The sequence below is a fragment of the Leptinotarsa decemlineata genome, unplaced genomic scaffold, assembly GCF_025532065.1.
Source record: "Leptinotarsa decemlineata unplaced genomic scaffold, Ldec_3_MD MMD2_tig00000010_RagTag_RagTag, whole genome shotgun sequence".
Taxonomy (NCBI): Eukaryota; Metazoa; Arthropoda; class Insecta; order Coleoptera; family Chrysomelidae; genus Leptinotarsa; species Leptinotarsa decemlineata.
In genome coordinates, this window is record NW_027412538.1 from 2,142,503 (window position 1) to 2,162,692 (window position 20,190).

Consider the following 20,190-nt stretch of genomic DNA (forward strand, 5'->3'; position numbering starts at 1 on the left):
TTTTTCACACAAAGTTCAATGCAAATTCTTTGATACGTTTTTTTCGAAAGCAGAAAATCACAGAACACGCAGAACTATTATACTACCACCAACAAACTAAACATGTTACACAACTGGAACTGAGAACATATCTTTGGAACGAGTGCGGCTGTTCCATTGCAAAACACAGTAACTACATCAACATTACAATGGAGAAAAATCGACTTTTATAATGAGTTTTGAGCCACAGAAAATAAATGAAGATCTTGTTCTAAAATTTTAATGGTGTTTGAGAATGAACATGAGCATTGTTTTCATGACGATTTCAAGATATTAGTCAATCAAATCAATAGTTCGGCAGCTAAAATATAGGTTTTGCATGAGTTTTCAAAAATGATTGAGATAATAATTTATCAAAACACAGTAACTGCCTTTGCTTTGTTTTGAAATAAGAAAATTATCTGTAAATGGAGCACAGTAAATGACTTTGTTTTGAAGTAAGAAAATTAGCTTTAGATGTTTGACTTCTCGCAACATCAAACATATCATAAACAAAACAGAAACTTGTAAAATATTATTTTGATTCTTTATTTCAAAAATAAACTAAAAAAAATTTTACAAACTTACAAGAATAACTCAAACTTTAATAATTGTTTTAACGGAACAAATATCAAAAATTAAATCAATTGTAATCCGCATATTCAAATGTCAGAATCTATATCTGCGACTTCTTGTTCAGCACTGACCAAGTCCATAGAAGCTTCGGATTCTGGCATTGTTTCCCAAAACACCCTTCTGCTAGTGGGCATTAGTGGTACCAACATCTTATATTCATCTGAAAAATCTGTTTTATATTGCATACACTAGCTTCCTTCTGTGGAACAGACTTCAACTAATTCATTCAGAAGAAAAGTCTTCAATGGATCATCTTGCTTTCTTGAACTTCTTTTTTATTTGGCCACATGTGAAACTCATTCAATTGTAGAACTTCTAATTTTGTTCTGGATGATACGACGGCTTCTACCAATTCCTGGAAATCATATATGTTCCTCTTCCGTAAGAGTTTCGGTTCTGTATTACCGTGGATGCCGTCTGCGCTCATATGGGTATGACCTTTGGTGAGATATCGAATCACAATTTTATTCGGACCAGTTACACGATTCACTTCAGTCACAAGCGAGGTGTACAGAACCCAGTTCTTATTCTGAGCAGTACAATTATTAGCTCAAAATACAAAATCCTTCTCAATAACTTTGAACATAGCATCAACAAGCGCTTCAGCTCAGCGTCCTCCTAAGGCTTAGTGCCATAGCACACAGTAACTTTTATTGAAGTGATTTTTGCCTGGAGTGGCAAACGTTTGATTGAAAACCACCAGTCGACTTGTGAAAAATGCAGTTTTGATTTGAGGCATTATGGGTAAAATAATCACTTTTTGTAAATCCATAGAGTAAACCCGTTTACTTGTTGAACATGCATCTGTAGTTTCATCTGAGTTCTTTTTATATTCTCAATTTGCTTTTGCAGCTTTGACACGGTGTACATCGAATTTATTTTGGATGTTTTCACTATCTTCGTTTTCCAAAATGATTCTTAGAGATGAACACTCTTCACAGGCATCCGACTTGGGTTGACGAAAAGAAATATTCATTTTTTTCATAACCTGCCTATAAACCTCAACTTTACATATATTCGGATGTTTTAATACAAAATCATGGTACATGATTTCAATTGTGAGGTCCCTGGGTAAATATCTCACATCAGAAGCGTTCTTCCTTCTATAATGACTCCCGCAAGGCTTAAACGATTTAATGTGGTTTCTTTTTACATCTCGATCAACTTCCGGTCTGTGGATTCCTCTTCTACGCTCTTTCACTTGATCTCCGCATGGGCTCGCTTTCATTGCGTGAACTAATTCGGTTATAACTGAATCACTAGAATATCCTAAAGTATTTAGGAAGGTCAGTCTGCATACTGCTATTTCAGTATAATATGCAAGTGGTAGAGTAAAATGCCTTGATTCAGATCTTGGATGTTCGGCTGGAGTGCTACTTCGTTTTACTAATGTTAAATGTTTGCTCAACCACTTGCGTCTACTTGTGTAGTCTAAATTCCAGTACTTGTCCCAGATATCATGACGATATTCTTCTGTGAGACTTTTACACAGCTTTCTGCATTTACCCCCACAAATAGCACTCATAGGATGCATATTTTTGTCTCTATTGATTTTTTCCACTCCCACTGGTCTTCTTCCATTTCTTCTCAATTCTCCAGTAATTTGCTCTTCTATACCTTCTTCATCGTTTAGATTTTCCTGAGCAGTGTTGGTCTGAAAAAATATAACATATACAACTTTTGGATTATGAACTGGTAAATAAATTTTACCACTAAACCGTTAAGTTCAGGCACCTTATTAGTGAAATTTGAAACTTCCGTTTCATTTTGACCATCTCCTTCATTCCTTATATCTGACTGACTATTATCACACTTCGTTTCGTGTTAATATTGTAAACAAAAAAAAAATTACAAATTGAACAAAGATAATTCCACTGAGGAACTTATATCACCTACTTTTTGTTCTAAAATGGATATATTTTCTCCGAAATGTGATATTTTTACTCTTGTTATACTGTCAGATTCCACAACGTCATCATCGCATTCGCCGCTGCTGCTGCTGCTGTCGCTAGGCTCGTAATTTTTGTCTAGATCACTATCATCAACCGGGCTTGCAATAAAGTTTTCACGCAAAGAATCATTAATGTCACAAAATTTCTTCAGTCTGTCTGGGTAAATTTCTTTCTGATATTCACTTTCAATGTTGCTGGTAAATAATGATGAAGTTTTATACTTAATTACAGGAAAAAGGTGTAGAGGTGATGAGTTGATATCCTAAAAAATAAAAAAAATTAAGGATAATATTTCATTGCAATGTCGTGTTGATATATTTACCTTCATGGCGCGAAAACGAGCAGAATTAACCAAACATTTAGTTCGCGAACTGTACGATGCAACAATACTGCTCGGCGACGACATCCTTCCACGATGCTTGGTTTGTCCAGACTGACCATAGAGTATAGAGACTGACTTGCACGTGCAGTTAACTTCCAAATTATAATGGTGATACCAAATTCTACAAATTTTCCAGAACAAAACACAGTAACAACAAAAACCGTAACAAAACGCAGTGACTGCCCATCAGTTACTGTGTTTTGATATAGGATTTGATGAATACTGTGTTTTGTACTGGTAAAGAGGTGAAATACCTTGGTACTATCCTCGACAAGAAGCTAACATGGAACTCTCATCCAGTAGAGTAGAGCAAAAAGAGCATACGTGGCTTATGAGCAATGTCGGAGGATAGTGGGACGCGCATGGGGTCTTTCACCCCGCGTGGTTGCCTGGATCTACACTGCAATAGTAAGACCTATGTTAACGTATGGAGCCATTGCATGGGGACCGAAAGTTCTACAAGCAACGGCCATCCAAAAATGATATCAAATACAGCGACTGGCTTGTTTAAACATCACAGGAGCCATGAGAACAACACCAACCGCGGCAATGGAACTAGTCACGGATCTGACCCTTCTGGATCTGTACGTTAAGGAGGTTGCGTTAATGGCCATGGTACGATCGCGCACGGCTGGTGTAAACCTCGAAGTAGGAATGGGTCAATTGAGGCTGGGCTTATGGCGGGAAGCGCTTACTGCGCAACCTCTGCTGCAGGCAATAAGTGATGCAATTGAACCCAGGTTTGTGTTTAATAAACTCTACAAAATACAAATCAGGCAGAACACAGAGTCAGATGCTACAAATGCAATACGGATTTATACAGACGGCTCAAAAACCAAAGAAGGCTCAGGATGTGGAGTGTACTCCAGATCACTAAGCCTAATGATTAAGTGGGGAATGGGAAGAAATACCAACGTGGTCCAAACAGAACTGGCTGGTATCTCAATCGCCACAAAATAAATAACCAAGAAAAGAATTTCTGGCAAAAACTTCACAATCTACACTGATAGCAGATAAGCACTATTAGCCTTGAACAGGCAGCGTGTTACCTCAGGGCTAGCATTAGAGTGCCACCAAGATTTAGCCAAAGCCTCGGTAGATAATAACATTATCTTGAGGTGGGTTGAAGGGCACGACAGGAGTAAAGGTAATCGCATTGCCGACTCTTTAGTCAAGGAAGCTGCTGGACTAAGAATTTTAGGACCCAGTGGCACCCACGGCCTGATGACTTCGACAATTGCGGAACTAGTCAAATGTTACACCCATGCTCAATCCTTAAAGAGATGGGATGAAATCAAAGGATGTAATCTTGCCTGGATCACCTTGGGCGACCCTGGGAAGCTGGCGCCGAAGAAATATCTGGCGATGACCAGGAAAAATCTACGCCTTACAGTAGGATTTCTGACTGGCCACTGTCAGCTAAGGAAACACCTACATAATATGGGGCTAGTGGACACACCTCTATGCAGGATGTGTGAACAAGAAGATGAGACTGTCAGGCATGTCCTGTGCGAGTGCCCGGAGTTATCGTCAATAAGAGAGTGTGTGTTCGGCGACTCTTGGCCTACACCTGCCGATATAAAGGAGATGTCTCCCAGCGACCTGTCCACCTTCCTGGAAAGGACAGGATGGACGATGACCTAGGAGGACAACTCCTCGGGAGGATGTACAATGGGTCACATGTGGCCTAAGTGCGTGGGCTTACACTCACCCTCCCTACTCTACAGATACAGATAGAGAGAACGAAACATTCAGTTCGCGAACTGTACGATGCAACAATACTGCTCGGCGATGACATCCTTCCACGATGCTTTCTTCGTCAAGACTGACCATAGAGTATAGAGACTGACTTGCACGTGCAGTTAACTTCTAAATTATAATGGTGATACCGAATTCTACAAATTTCCCACAACAAAACACAGTAACAACAAAAACCGTAACATAACGCAGTGACTGCCCATCAGTTACTGTGTTTTGATATAGGATTTGATGAATACTGTGTTTTGTACTGGTAAAATAGTTTTCAGGGGAGCAGTTACTGTGTTTTGGATGCATTGTATTTTCATTATTTATTGTACGATTTTAGTTCGTAAAATACCGAAATGTTCAACAAAACACAGCATCTACAAAACCTGATAAACCTGCGTTTTGACCAAAATGTTAGTTGCTGTGTTTTGTCATGGGACAACCGAGTGTACCAACATGAAAAATCGCTAATCGAGTTTACGCAGCCCGCAAAATTTGAACATACACCCCATTTTTCTTACAACCCACGTACACTTTTATATAGTTTCACACAAATTCAAAGAAACTGTTTCGTTCAATAACGGCTTTTGACTAATTCTCTCCTGCATTCGGTCCTGATTCACAATTGTTGAATTTTCAACCATTTCGGTCCAAGACGACCATCTTCATGGATCGACTAATGAAAGACAGAATAAACTACTGTCATAATTTTAACATTTGTGCTTTGAAAGCACGCATCACTCGTCAAAGACTGAGGAGAAAAAATTTGAATGGAAATATGGACCAATCCCTACTAGTATTTCAAATATTGGATTTACCTGACTATCACATAAGGACACATTGTAAAATCAATTAAGGACTAGTAGATGAGGCATTATTGTGAAATTAATTCAAGACACTCAAGGCGCAGGTACCTGGAAGAGGTATCTATTGTTTAAATAAGGATAACATTGTAAGTATATTTAGTTCAATATTTCTCTTGAAGATGATCACTTGGTGATCGAAACACGTGTCGAGGTGTTGAAATAATGGTTTGGTGTTGGGAAAACACTTTAGTAATATTCATTACATTCAGCAAAGGTTCCAAACAGTGCTTCACAAATATTCAATGTCCTTTCTAATATCATTTCTGTTATTACCGAAATTTCAATGTCCAATGTTATATTTGAAACATTTTTCAATCTACAAATTTTCAGTGTCTGTGAACTGAACCGTCGAGAATCAGAAAAAAACACTTCAATAATTTGAGGCAGAAATTTGCGAGGAATCTTCTTGTGAACGTTCCCGCAAATTTGAACATAGTGATTTATAAAAAACAGCCCAATATTTTCCTTTTTATGTCCATATGAAAAGAGTTGTCTCGAATTTACTTCTTCTTTCGTGAAATTCAATGTGTATCTGAGAGGAACATGATCTACACCATTTTTGTAAAGAGATTATTTCGAACTCAATTGCTTTTTTCCTTCCTTTGTGAGTTTTCGACACATTTTCATATATGGATGAAGTGAAATCTAAATAGCTTTCTTTCCCTAATCAAGTTAAAATGAGAAACAGTAACGTCTCGCTTAAACATTATCGTCGTACTGTTGAAGACGCAGCATTGGATGGCTTCCATAGTCACCAGATTTGTATACCTATGATTTCTCTTCAGGTGGATTCTTGAAAAGTTGAATCTTAAAGCACAACCTGCATTTTTAGCATAGGATAATCATCGATGTGTGCGTTAAATGACTTTTACCAAACTATCTGGCTGTATAAAATGCATTCAAAGGCTACTACTGGACTGGAGACTGGAGAGAGAGACTAGATGGACTGCATACAGACTTGTGCACATCGCCAATTGCACAGATCAATTTAATGCAGAGGGTAAAAGACTGTTAGTCGACACTGGATATCACAACATTCTGGAAATGACCTCTGATTTTATGCCTCCAACTGTCAACTACGAACTGCCTCATAAAATACTATTCCCGAGTAGAGAGGACTGGATCCTTAGGGAGAAGGAAATATTAAGAGCAGATAGTTGTTGGTTCACAGATGGATCAAAAACAGCTCCTGGTTCTGGTGCAGGTATTTTTAGTCGCAGCCCAAAGACTGAGGAGAAAAAATTCGAATGGAAATATGGACCATATATCTATCTGCCTAGGAACCTATGCGACTGTATGTCAAGCGGAAATATACGCTACTGAATTGTATGCAGAGACAATGTAAGAATCCTTCCTCATATACAAGTCAATAAAAATATTCTCGGATAGTCAAGCGGCATTGGAAGCTCTTGGCTCCTACCGAGCAACGTCTAAATTGGTAGCAAATTGCCATGAACGACTCTCCTCAATAGGAAGACTCAACAGATTGTCTCTGGTCTGGATTCCTGGCCATACTGGCCTGGAAGGCAATGAGGCTGCTGACTCCCTTGCAAAGGAGGGGGCTGCAAGCAGCCTGTCATTGGCATCACTAAACGCTTTGCCAAACAAAGATTGAACACCTAGATGTCAAGAAGATTCATGGAGTTCTGGCAGAATCTCTTAGGATTGGCTCACTCCAAGGCGTTCATCCACCCTTTGAAACTTTATACCAAACAGTTGTTGGACTATAGTAGGGATGAATTACGATATCTGACAGGCCTTCTTACAGGTCACTGTCATTTGAATCATCATATGCAGAGACTGGGACTGTCGAAAGACAGTATGTGTCACCTTTGTTTGGAAAATGATGAAACAGCAAAGCACATACTTTGTGCCTGCCCTGCTGGGAACCGAATCAGATTCTTAGAGTTTGTATGGTGAGTGGCCTGAAAGACTTCTCACCATACAAACTAATCGGCTTCGTTTATTTGGTCGCTTCGCTGGGTTTATTTGGTCGGGTGTGAATAGGTGTGAGCCACAACAAACCCTTGCGGGTTGCGGTGGAGTGTCGAACCTGACCTAACTACCAACAAACAAATGTGTCATTGAATACATATCATTATTGTTGAATAGAAATGTGTAGGTTTTCAGTAGATTCATGTTGAATAAACAGTTTACTTGACCTTTTCTTCGCAATGACATCGGCATCCAACACACATTTGAAGAACTCCAAAAACGCAGCTCCAAACTTTTCCGTTCGTTAATCACTTCACAACTCAACAAAGACTAATTGCCGTTCAAGTCGTGCCGCAGTAATATTAGTTTCGGCTGAACGGTATAATTGAATCTCAAGTGAATTGGCACACAAAAGAGCAAGAACTTTAAAGGACTTCTTACGAGTATCAAGTGTTCTCTGAGTCCAAGTAACTCGGACAAAAACAATTGTTGGCAGGGAGATGATGAGATCTCCCTACATCGTTGTCCGAACTGGAAATGGGGAGAATACAGTCTCTTAAGATTGGATTATAAATAGTTCCGACCGTTAACCTTTGACCCATTCTCGACTAGTTCACGGAAATGGTAATATGCCCTACACACACACTGAAGTTTACACTCCTCTCGTTGGACAGTAATTGTAGATCCAATCGATAGTTACATTGTTTGTGAAGAGGTAGATTTATGTTGTCCCATGAATTCATGAAAAACAAATGAATGATTTCAATTTAATGCTTGGCATTACGTGATTTACGTGATTTTGATGGAGTTGAGTTTTCCACATTTGCCAACAGTGAAATATTCCCAGGTAATTACACATTGTTGGTTCATACGGAATTCGTTTCAGAAATTATGAATATAGTTAACGAAAGATTCATTAGATTATTATTTTTATCTCATCAAATGTTTGACGTCAGTGTCACTATTTTTTCCTGGCATTTCGATGGTGTTTAAACATCATGAGTTATTATTTACGATGACTGGATATCACGGCTGCGTAACGCCTGTCAATATTAACTCTTCAGGTAGTTTGGTGTGCTAATACCTGTATCTGGCTTAGGTAAATTACGTATTAAAGACCATCGGTCTTCCGAAAGTTCACAAAACTAAAATGCCACTGAGATCAATGGTCATTGCCCAATAGGTCACCGACACACCACCTGGCGAAGCATCAAGCCTCGCTCCTCCAGTCTCATGTGGGAAAGACAAACTTCTACGTAAAAGATTCGACAGACTCAGTTGAAACAATTAGGGAATTATCTCTGGAATTGTCGGATACTCTGGTCAGCTTCGATGTTGTGTCCTTGTTTACCAATGACCCACTGGAACCTCTCTGAGGTGGTTAGCCAAATTGTTTTCTAGTAATGTCTTTGTACTTTCTTCATAGCATGTCTCACAGGGACTTAGTTCCAATGGAGGGGAAACTTCTATGAGCAACTAGGTGGCGTGGCGATGGAAAGTCCTCTTAGCCACTTAGTAATAGCCAATTACTTCATGGACTGTTTAAAAAAAAACAGCAATTAACACCTTCGAATTATAATCGACCCTGTAGCTACATTACGTGGATGACACCTTCATGATCTGGAAACCTGGAAAGGACGCTCTGAATCTTTTTCTATACCACTTCAATGCTCAACACCGAAGCATCAAGTTCACCATATAGACTGAACAGTAGCAGCAGATAGCATTCCTAGCTGTACTAATGTGGTGCTAGACTAACTCACAAAGTATACTGAAAACCTTAGCACACGGATAGGTACCTTCACACACTATCGAACTACCATCCTAGTCAAGAGAGAGAGAGAGAGAGAGAAGTCATCTTCACTCTAATTGAACAGGCTCGGAGCTTCTAGAGAAAGAACTGGAACATCTTCAACTGACCTTGAGATCGAATGGATACAGTGTATCAGAGGTCAACAAAGCGATTGAACTGAATAGTTCTGCGGCTCAAAACGAAAAGAAGGCTAAGATGGTTGCACGCGAGTATTCACCTTATATACCTAGGGTCACAAACACTTAAGTGAACACAACATTAAAAAGAGTTTTCAAATCCACCAAGATGATTCAACAAAGCCTCAGGTCGGCTGAAGGGAGAAGGGATCCACTATCAATAGCAGTGGTTTATCGCATACTGTGCACTTGTGGGAAGGTACATATCGGAAACACCAACCAAGAAGCATGAAAGAAACTGCAGACTGGGCCAAACAGACAAGTTGGCTGTGGCAGAACACTCAATTAGTGAATTCTGTTTGAAAATACGGAACGTATTGCCTTCGACCAGGGATACTGTAGCTGACTGGTACGGAAGATAATAAGAATCCCCAAACACACGGATAATTTCAACAGAAAAGAAGAAGCTGTGAACCTCAATCGAATATGGAATCCTATTCTAAGGAATTCAATAATAACAAACAGCACGACAGCAGGTAGGATAGGATCAACGAACGTTATTAACGATTCACCAAATCCAGGTACAGATATTATCAAACCAGACTACATAAATACTCATTACACAGCCGTGATATCCAGACATCGAACGTCGCCAAAACGTTCCAAAAACGTTCACAGTAGGTTGAATGGACTAATGCCTATCAGAAAACAATCACTCCCCTGGATAATAGTTCATTTCCTTAGATTTGTTTACTGCCAATCTTCAAGCATAGCCCACCGACTAATAAGAAAGTTTTTTTTTTCCTTATTCAAAGGAATCGGGCAAATTACGGATATGCAGTTGGTTAATACCTCGTCCACTAGATGGAGTGACATTTTGTTGTTCGCTCCAACTTAGGAAGAGGAATGAAATACTCTGAAAGAATTCCGATTTTCAATTATGGAATATCATTGACTTTAGGTCGATGATGGCCACTATCTTGCACTGCTGAGTGGCTAATGAGCCTGAAACCGGTCTGCAAGAGTACCCATTCCAAAATTGAAGATCGACTCTTTCAGTTGTATTGCCGATTGCATATGCAGGAAATTTTCTGTGAAGATTCCTGCTTTGACGCCTGTCGGATATAATCCAACCCCCTTCGTGGTATTAGCCAGGAAAGTAGTTGTTTTCTGATAGGCGTCAGTTCATTCAACCTAGTGTGTAGGTATATTCGAGACTTGCTTGAATGTTTAAAGTTCATTTCTTCAGATTTATTTACTGGCAGTCTTCAAGCATAGCCCACTGACTAATAAGAATAGTGAAACTGAAAACCTCCGCAGCGAAAACCATTTTGATTGACCTGCTTTCTTGATCAGACGGTAAACTTCCTTGACTACTTGAAATACAATCTTCCTCTTGAAGATGGTCACTGGATGTTCGGAACACGTGTTGAGGGGTTGAATTGAAGGTTCGGGTAGCAATATGATGGAATTTGCCGATAATTAATGAAAATCCATTACTAACTTATTCAAAAAACAATTCATTGTGATATTTTCACTAAACAGTTTTACAAAAACGCAACACGTGTTTCGCCATGCAATGGCTTCTTCGGGTGTGTCTTTACTCAAGACACAGTGTTTGTGAAACCATTTTGTGAAAATCTCACGATAAAGTGTTTTTTGAATACGATCGGGATGAAATTCGGAGGAAATTTTCTCATAAAAGTTCCAGCAAATTTCAACAAAGTGATTTAGTAAAACGAATACAATGGACTGTTTGGAATGTTGGATATCACTCCTCATAGTTATTATGGTACACTTTGCTATTCCCACACTTCCGAAAGCAACGCAATAACAAGTGTTATGTACGGATCTCAACAGTTCCAGACAGTTTCTGTTCAATCCATGGCCTTTATACAAACCATGTTGGGCGACACTAGATTCCTCTGGTCTCCTGAATCATATATGTGCTATGTGTTATCTGAAACAAGTTTTGATAGTTCGCTCAGTCTGACCAATGTCTTTTTTGATAGAATTTTCACAGCTATGAGGACCGTAACAAAGAACTACATCAGACAAAATATTCCTGGAAGCTGTCGAAAGTCTGGAAAAAGCAAAGTGTAGCATGAGAACTATGATCGGTTACAAAGTCCACTGTCACAAACTGAGTGGGAATATTTGGAGAACGGCTGAAAATCAAATTATCTAAAAGAACAATTTGTTCAGGCCAGTCTTCCCTTGCCTACACAGTAGGTTGATTGACTGACACCCATCAGAAAACAATTACTTCCTAATACTCTGAAAGGAATTAGCTTTTCGATTATCGGAAATCATAGACTTCATGTTGATGATAGACACTACCTTGCGCTGATGAGTGGCCAAACAGCCCAAAACTGGTTTGCCAGTGGGTTCCAATAAATAAAAATCTATTGCGGCAATTGTATCGCCAACAGCATATGCAGGAATAACTTCATTGAAGAATACTGCACTGCCACCTTTGGGATATAATTCAACGCCCTTCGTGATATTAGCCAGGGGAGTAGTTGTTTTCTGATAGGTGTCAGTTCACTAACCTACAGTGTATTGTTGAGACTGGCCTGAATAAATTGTTCTTTTGGATAATTTGATTTTACAGTTTCTAAGTATGCCCACTCAGTTTGTGAGCTTTTTTCCTTATACGACGAATTGGGTAAATTTCGGATATGCGGTTGGTTACCTCGTTCACGGGCAGATGGGGCGTTGACAAACATGTTGTTTGTTGTTCGCTTCTGCCTAGTTCGAGGAATGATACTCTGAAAGGAATCCGATTTTCAATTATGGAAAATATCGACTTTATGATGATGACAGACACTACCTTGCACTGATAAACAAACAGCCCAAAATCGATATGCAAGTGTGTTTCAATAATTGAAAATCGATTCCGGCAGTTGTATCGCCAATAGCATCTGCAGGAATAACTTCAGTATCCTGCACTGACACCTGTTGGATGTAATCTAAAGCCCTTCGTCGTATTAGCCAGAGAAGTTGTTGTTTTCTGATAGGTGTCAGTCCATTTACCTACAGTGTAGTTAATTTGAGACTGGCCTGAACAAATTTTTCTTTTAAACGATTTGAAAGCCCACTGTTTATCTCTATCTGAATCGGTATGTCTTTTGGAATTTGTGGAAACTCCCATTAGAAAATTCCCCGCGAATGTTCACCCAAATTTATTGATGTGCGCCTGGAAGCCGCACCCGCAAGGGTTTATTGTGGCTCACACCTATTCACACTCGACCAAATTAACCCAGCTTCCTAACGAAGACGATTAGTTTGTATGGCGAGCAACCAGTATAAAAGGTATGAGTTTTTTAGATATCAATATTTCACTTGAAGCCCCAGAATTATTTATTATTCATTCATGTCACTGATTGATTCAATTTGGAAATGTCAATTTGTTGTTATATTCAAGTTGGGATTATAAATTTTTCCATGAACGAATCATAATCCACTTTCATATTATAACACCACGATGAAGTTATCATACAATAACAGAACAAACAAGTAATCCTCTGCTTTTCATTTCTTTGCGAATATTCAATTATTCCTTGAAGGTAATTTTCTGAAAACCACCAAGTAGCAAATTTGGTTTTCCGTCTGGAGAATAATACAACGAATTGATGTCAATTGAATTCAAAAGACCTTGTAAGCCAGAGTAAACGGAAAGTGGCTTCAGGAAAGGGTGCTGTTGATGAAAATAGAGACTCGGAATCTCTCACTCCCTCTTTGGTTCATGATGTGACCAGACTTCAGGGGTTTCATAATCATTTTTGAATGAGTATGGAACTGATATTAATGTATTTCAAAGGCATTGACTGTCAAATTCAATGGATATTTCACGGGTCATGTCTCTACCGTCAGAGACGGGTAATCACTCATATAATACTCGTACTAGTTAGGAAATCTATTCGACCATTATGGAATATGAAACAGCCATTTGCTTCCATTGATAAAGGCAGTCATGTGCCTTTGTGTATACAGGGTGTTCCAAATTCGATCTTCACCATTGGGATCTCGGAAATTATGAGAGATACGAAATGATTCAATTGGGGCAAAGTTGCGCATTTACCTGACTAACAATATGCCGTTGAAAAAGTTCTGGAATTCCGAGTGTATCCGGAGATATCTGGAAAAAACTGAAATTTTGGAATATGGTTTTTATTTTTTTCTGACTTTATTTTTGAAAAAATTCGATATTAAATTGCACTTATACATTGCCACTTTCTCCTGCTATATAATAGTGTTTTCAGATTTACTATCCGACGTTTCGTCTTCCGGCCACCATCATCAACTTAATTTTTTCTTACGTTCGCTACATTAGATTATTTCTGTTTTGAATAGAACCAGATTTTACCTTTTCAATGATGTATCATAAGTTATCATTTTTTTTTAGAAAAATTGGAGATATTGAAAAAAAATTCATTCTTATCGTAATAGACTTTGACTCTGATGTTTCTAAATTTAACTTTCATTATGTTATTGAACAAGTCATTGAATTTTTGACAAAAAATGGCTTTCACAAATAAAGAAAAAAGAAATATGATACAAATTTATCACAAATACGATAGAAACAGTGTTAGGACATTGGATATATATTTGAACTTGTGCCCTGACAGACGACAACCACATCGAACTATGTTCAAGTTATTGGTTCAAAATCTCACCGAGTTTGATTCATTTGAAAAGCCTAGGAAAAAATTATCCTTATTTTTTAATGAATCTGAAGAGTACCTACAGTTGCTATCATTTGGATTATTATTACTTCTATTCATCATTAGATGACATTTTTGTTTGGAGGTTGTTTAAAATGTTTCATGGTGAATTTCATTAGTTCGGACTTCCATTGTCTATAATGATATAAAATGTTTAAAAATCCCTGAAAAAATAATGAAATTTGAAAAATAACTGAAAATAACAATTATATTAGGCAAAAACACTGAAGTGAAATAACAATAATATCAATTCTTCAAGGGTAGCTCAAAAGCCAAAGCAGAAGATTTTCTTCAGAAATAGTAGACCTGGCAACAGTGAAGACGGCGCTTCTCTCGTGCGGTTTCTTTTTCATTTATAGATGAGAAAGAAATATAAATATTATTGAGAGGGCAACCATTTCGTCCAAGAGATGAATTTCAATGTGCTGAAAGAAAAACCTAAGAAGAAAAAACAATTTTTTTCACCAAGAGTGGCAGAAAGGGCAATATGGACATTTTTTTTCAGTGGTAATTGATCGCTGTGAAGTTTCAGCTCGGACAGACTCAGGTACGACTGAGATGAAGTAAACAATCGTTGCAAGCGCCGAAGCAGGTTCATGTAAACAAAAAGGGCCTAGAAGCCGAAATATACATACGAAATGAGTCCACAGTCATTACTGTGAATCAGTTCAACATACAATCGTTTCGCGAACTTTCTCTATGAATGTAGAGGCCCTTTGTCATCAAAGAACAGGAGAATTGTGAGTTTCGCTGTGAATTTGCTTTTGGTAAAGGCTTTTTGAATAAAATACTACTGCTTCAATAGCCTTTGATGACGCGATTGATTGGGGCAACTATAAAGATACTTCAAAAGCGATATTTCCAGAACAAACAACTACTCTATTTCAGGTATTCTTTCAAGAGGGTTAGCGAGTTGAGAGTGGGACTTGAGAACAAGCGCATCCGAGATAGCTGAGAAGACGTTTCAATCCAGTGGAACAACTGAGCGGATTGGAAATTCTCCCAGAGTTGAAGAGTTGCAACCATCCAAGTATCAGTGGTTCCTAATGGTATTAACTAAGCTGATATAAATCGACCCCTCAAGAAATGATTAGAATAAGTCTGTGTTATTTGACTCGACCTAACGTTGGAGACCTCTACAGTGGACAGTTGTCCCATCTTGTGGACAACTCTCAGAATCAGGGTTAGTTCAACGAGTTGAATCCTTAACTTTCTCATAATTCAGTTTCACTCTGCTAAGACTTGTTGAGTGAAACTTAGTGTGGGTTGAGTGGAACTCAATCAATCCTCCATTCAACTCATTCTGAAGTCATCAAAATTACTTATTCGAAATGCAGACAAGCATGAAACAGAATGGGAGGGCAATAATCGAGAACTCCATAAGGGTCGGCAAGTTTCGTGTCATTCAAGCCTTCAAAGCGATGGGAGCCTTTCCCCTTGTTCACTAGATAAAATTAGAAAGATCGACTCGCAATGCTTATTGCACAACAGATGATGAACAATGTTTTCAACAAATGATAGATGATAATTTTTCACGATCAATGTAGCAAGCGATTGCACAGATCATAATTGACACCTCAAGGTACGCTTTCTTACTGCTGAAAGTGTAGGCCTGAGGGTATCATCTCGACTATCCACACAATCGTTATCAACCCGCAAGTGAGTCTGTAATGCGTATGAGGAGGGTGGCGCGACGCCTCAAGTAGATTCAAAACAAGGAAATTTATGACCCTTACTTTCAAATATTGCGGTGAAATCCGTCGATTACGGTAAACTACTTAGATCACTATAAATGCCCTCTGAATGCATTCCATTTACACATAGTTCAAAACTTAGACAATTGTTAGATATGATTCTTGAAATTGTCTTACTTGAGATACTATTAAGAGTCTCAACGCCCACTTTGGTTTAAAAATCGTGAATTATTTTTCCCGAATTCTTTTGGAATAGTAATGATTTGATTTTTGACTTTGTTGGACTCATTTATGACTTGCATGCTTCTAAAAATGATATGAGGCGTACAATATCTTCATTAGTGATATTCATGACATAAGGATAATCTGGATAGAAAGAAAAATCAATCTCTGTCATCTTCATATAACTGAAATAGTCAACTGAACAGCGTTTCATTTCGCATGTGTAAATACTGAAGAGAAGTGGGCCGAGAATCGAACCTTGAGGTATTCCACATCCAACATGCTCTTTTGTGGGTATCCCTTTTACGTTTCCACATATCGCAATCCATTTTCCAGATGTTGACTGATTTTGTTAAAGGCTTCAGAATAGTTTAGCAATACAAGCACATTAATTTCATATATTTTCATATTTTGTTTGGTACAATATCTACTATAATGAAAATACATAAACCCAAAGGAAACATAGAACATACCTAAGCAATGAATGCTTGTATCGTAATGTTCCATTCTTCCATTTGGGTATCTTAATTTACTTTTTTATACACTGCGAGTTTCGAACAATAATAATGATAATATTGATGATATTGAGTAGATGAATTTGAAATTTATCATAAGAATTATTTTATATTAGTTAGGTTGGTTAGGATAATGGGAAAGAGAAAATAAGAAAGAATAAGTAATGAGTTATAGAGTAATAGAGTAATAGAGGAGTGTGTATCAGTTGAAAATTAAATTTAGTGTATTGTTTTTGAGAATGAAACTTTTAATGTTTTGTTTGTAGTTCGCCATTTTTGTTATTTGCTTTACTTTTAGAGGTAACATATTGTATAGTTTAGGTCAGAAATAGAATATAAATCTTTGTGTATGACTTTTCCTGAAACATGTGCTGAAATACAAGCACATGTTTCACTAATTTTTGATTGCGCATTGTTCATGTGAAAGAATTACGGACAGGTCATTTACTAAACTCAACTGGGCTCTAACATTGATGTACTTGGGTTAGCTGTATATACTGGACGAATAACGATATAAGATATATAACAAATTTCTTTTCATTATTTTATCAGTTTCTCAACGTAACATAGTATAATACGATTATAAATGAAACTTTTTCACTCAAGTATCGTTAGTCAGTCTCACTTGAAAAGCCAGGACTAACAAAATCGACATTATACTATTTTGAATTTTATCATTTCTCATTCATTTTAAATGAATAGGAAAAAAATTCCTCAAGAAAAATCTGACAAGCGACTTTTTTGTGTTTCATTTTTACCGTTTTCAATCTGATTGAATCCGGAGTTTTTGTCAGATACACCATTTCTGGTTCCTAGTGAAAACTATCACTCAATTGAAACAAATGTACTTACGCCAAAAAAATTGCCCACTCCATTTCAAAGATATCATTTGGAAAATAAAACACTAATTACAGAAAACAATCCACTACATTGAATTCAACCTGCAGGAACAGCTAAAAATATAAACCGTAGACTGTCTCAAGGTGAAAACTTAAATAAATTACTTGCACTCCACAATATATATTTCAATGCACCCCGGACAGTGACTAGGCTTAGGAACTTTTTCATTCACTATCAGTTATTTTTAACACCGAGGAAATTACGAGATCTATGTATCAATCGTAAATCACTTAGTCGAAAAGAGTAAGATATTTTTCAAAGTAGACTTTCCAGATTTCCCACAGCAAATTATCCAAACCGTTATTTACTAAACTTATTTATGATAACTGAGATACACACATGAAACGTAACTGATACACGGTTATACGAGAGAGATCGTAGACGGGTTGATGACGTGCGTTTCGTTCTCACAACGTCGCGACGTCCGTCGCTTTTAGGAGATACCGCACAACTGAATTTTCAGCAGTTTCAGCCTCCCGCAGTAAGCGATGTTGCCACAGCAGCAAAGTACCTGAATCACGACCTAATAAAATTTCAACCTCCCTCGTTGTTACAATACTTTTATGTCAGGACCTCCGCTCTTAATGTGGATTGAAAGGAGTATCCTTTTTCTATTTCTACTCCCTAGTTTTTCTATCGTTTCCAAAAAACATTATCCTTCAAACGAATGGATTGAAACGAGAATGGAAATCAAATAATAATGTTTCCTTATACGTACAGTAACTTTCCAACCAATCCGATAACATAAAATTAGAGCAATGACAATATGTAACATCTTTCTACTTGGCGTGTAATTTACCTATGGTTATTTGAAATAAGAATAAACATCTTACTGCATCTGAAAATTCCAACGAATATTGTTTGAAGGCTCATCCTCAATTTTTGAAAAATTTTATTTTCATTTGTTGGTCATTCATTAATTTATTGATTTATTGCACAAACAGAATAAATCCAGGAAATACCCTCACTTTATATATGAAAGATAGTAAAGTGAACACTAGTGACCAATATATGAAAAAAATTAAATAAACAATATACGAAGGGCGGATATCTAATTATAAATAAAAACAGATTTCACATAGTTTTTATATCTAAGAAAAAGTAACCTCAAGTATTCAGTATCATCACCAAAGAGTTTACTACTTTCAGTGAATTCAACTTAATTTCAGAGCAACGGGAAAATATTCCTGAATTTAATATAATACATCAGAATATCTGTAGTCTTTTCAAAAACTTCGATGAATTCAAAATATATCTAGCTCAAGTTCACCAGCAGTTTGACTGTATCATCTTAACAGAGACGTTCAAACTTCCCTGCCTGGAAATATTTAATTTGGATAACTATGATATGATTTACAACGAAGGTGATGTTAATAAAAACGATGGCGTATTTGTTTATATTAAAAATGGCTACGACTCCAACTATTCAATAATAAGTATTGGAGGATGCAAGTCAATTGAAATGTAAGTTGAATTCAAAACAGAACAAAATATTTTGATTTCAGCTACTTACAGATCGCCTGCAAATAATGTGATTGGTATTCTAGCTTGGGGGGGCAGCAACAAATCCTCACTTGCAGAATCTTGAAGTAATGCAAAAAAGATTTTTGAAAATTATATCTTACAAACCAATTAGGTATTCCTCCCACCTACTATTTGCAGAAACGGAAGTCTTTGATTTGCGTCAGCACTATTACTATAAAATTGTGATAAGAAAATTCAAAAACAAATTTAATCTCCCACTCATCAGCCATAACTACCAAACTCGTCCGAAAGAGAATAATTCTCTGAAAATGAAACCAGCCAGAAAGAGAGTAAGACAGAGAAATCATACTTTTTTATCTAGTAAATTTTATAACTTTTTTCCGACGGAAACAAAGAAGTCTCAAACATATATTCCTTAAAAAAACAGACTAAACATTATATTCTTCCTTTAGAACGCAAGGCTGTCCGTTCATTGTTTGAATATTAGAATATTCAATATATTTTATTCTTGTTAATTATTTATGTTCGTTACCTATGTTATGATATTTATGTAAAAGGTTTTTCAATTGGCGCGGGTAGATTTTGGCGCCCCGTGGCGGCTATTTTGTTTTGGTGACATCTGTCAAATCTTTTGTTTATTATTCAGTTACATGGCAAGTTACACGATTGAACCGCACGTTCAAATGATAAAACTGTGTATTATCAAAATGAGTGTTCGTTAACGCAAACGTTGCGCGCATTGCGCCCATTTCGACTCCTCAACGTTTGGTGGCCAAATTTGAGACGACCGGTTCAGTAAACAATCAGCCAACATCCGTACGTTCAAGGAACGCAAGATCGGCCGAGAACATCGCCGCGGTCCGTGAAAGTGTACAGTAGAACCCGAGGCAATCTATTCCTCGCCGTGCACAAGAACTCGGCCTTTCGTAGACTTCAACTTGGCGAATTTTGCGTCGGGACTTGGGCCTACACCCGTACAAGATCCAACTGACCCAGGAGCTCAAAGTTCATGACGATGGACAACGCCGTTTGTTCGCTGACTGGGCTTCGAATCGTTTGGAAGAGGACCCCAATTTTGGCCGAAAAATCATCTTTAGTGACGAGGCGCATTTTTGGATGAATTTCTTTGTTAACAAGCAAAATTGGCGTATATGAGCCGGCACCAACCCACGCGAGGTCCACC

General features: G+C 37.6%; 2 protein-coding genes across 5 annotated transcripts in view; both read right to left on the reverse strand.

Annotated features, from left to right (window-relative positions):
- Nucleotides 1–20,190, reverse strand: part of Neto (Neuropilin and tolloid-like) — an 803,231-nt gene that overhangs the window by 564,352 nt on the left and 218,689 nt on the right. For 3 of the 4 annotated variants that reach the window (XM_074171245.1, XM_074171247.1, XM_074171244.1), the window contains exon 1: nt 17,475–17,964. The exons of the other annotated variant lie outside the window; for it this stretch is intronic. In XM_074171245.1, coding sequence (XP_074027346.1) covers nt 17,475–17,511 — 37 coding nt within the window. In that variant the 5' untranslated portion in view covers nt 17,512–17,964. Of the gene's footprint in view, nt 1–17,474; nt 17,965–20,190 lie in introns of those variants that run through there. 4 annotated transcript variants of the gene reach the window in all.
- LOC141480788 (uncharacterized) lies at nt 803–2,477 on the reverse strand. Its single transcript, XM_074171243.1, has 2 exons — nt 2,365–2,477; nt 803–2,308 (listed from the first exon to the last, which is right to left on the reverse strand). The coding sequence occupies exon 2, from the start codon at nt 2,186–2,188 to the stop codon at nt 1,490–1,492; it is 699 nt and encodes a 232-aa protein (XP_074027344.1). The 5' UTR covers nt 2,189–2,308; nt 2,365–2,477; the 3' UTR covers nt 803–1,489.

Excerpts from the sequence above, each read along its gene's own strand:
- LOC141480788 (XM_074171243.1), bottom strand. The coding sequence starts at position 2,188 with ATGCATCCTATGAGTGCTATTTGTGGGGGTAAATGCAGAAAGCTGTGT.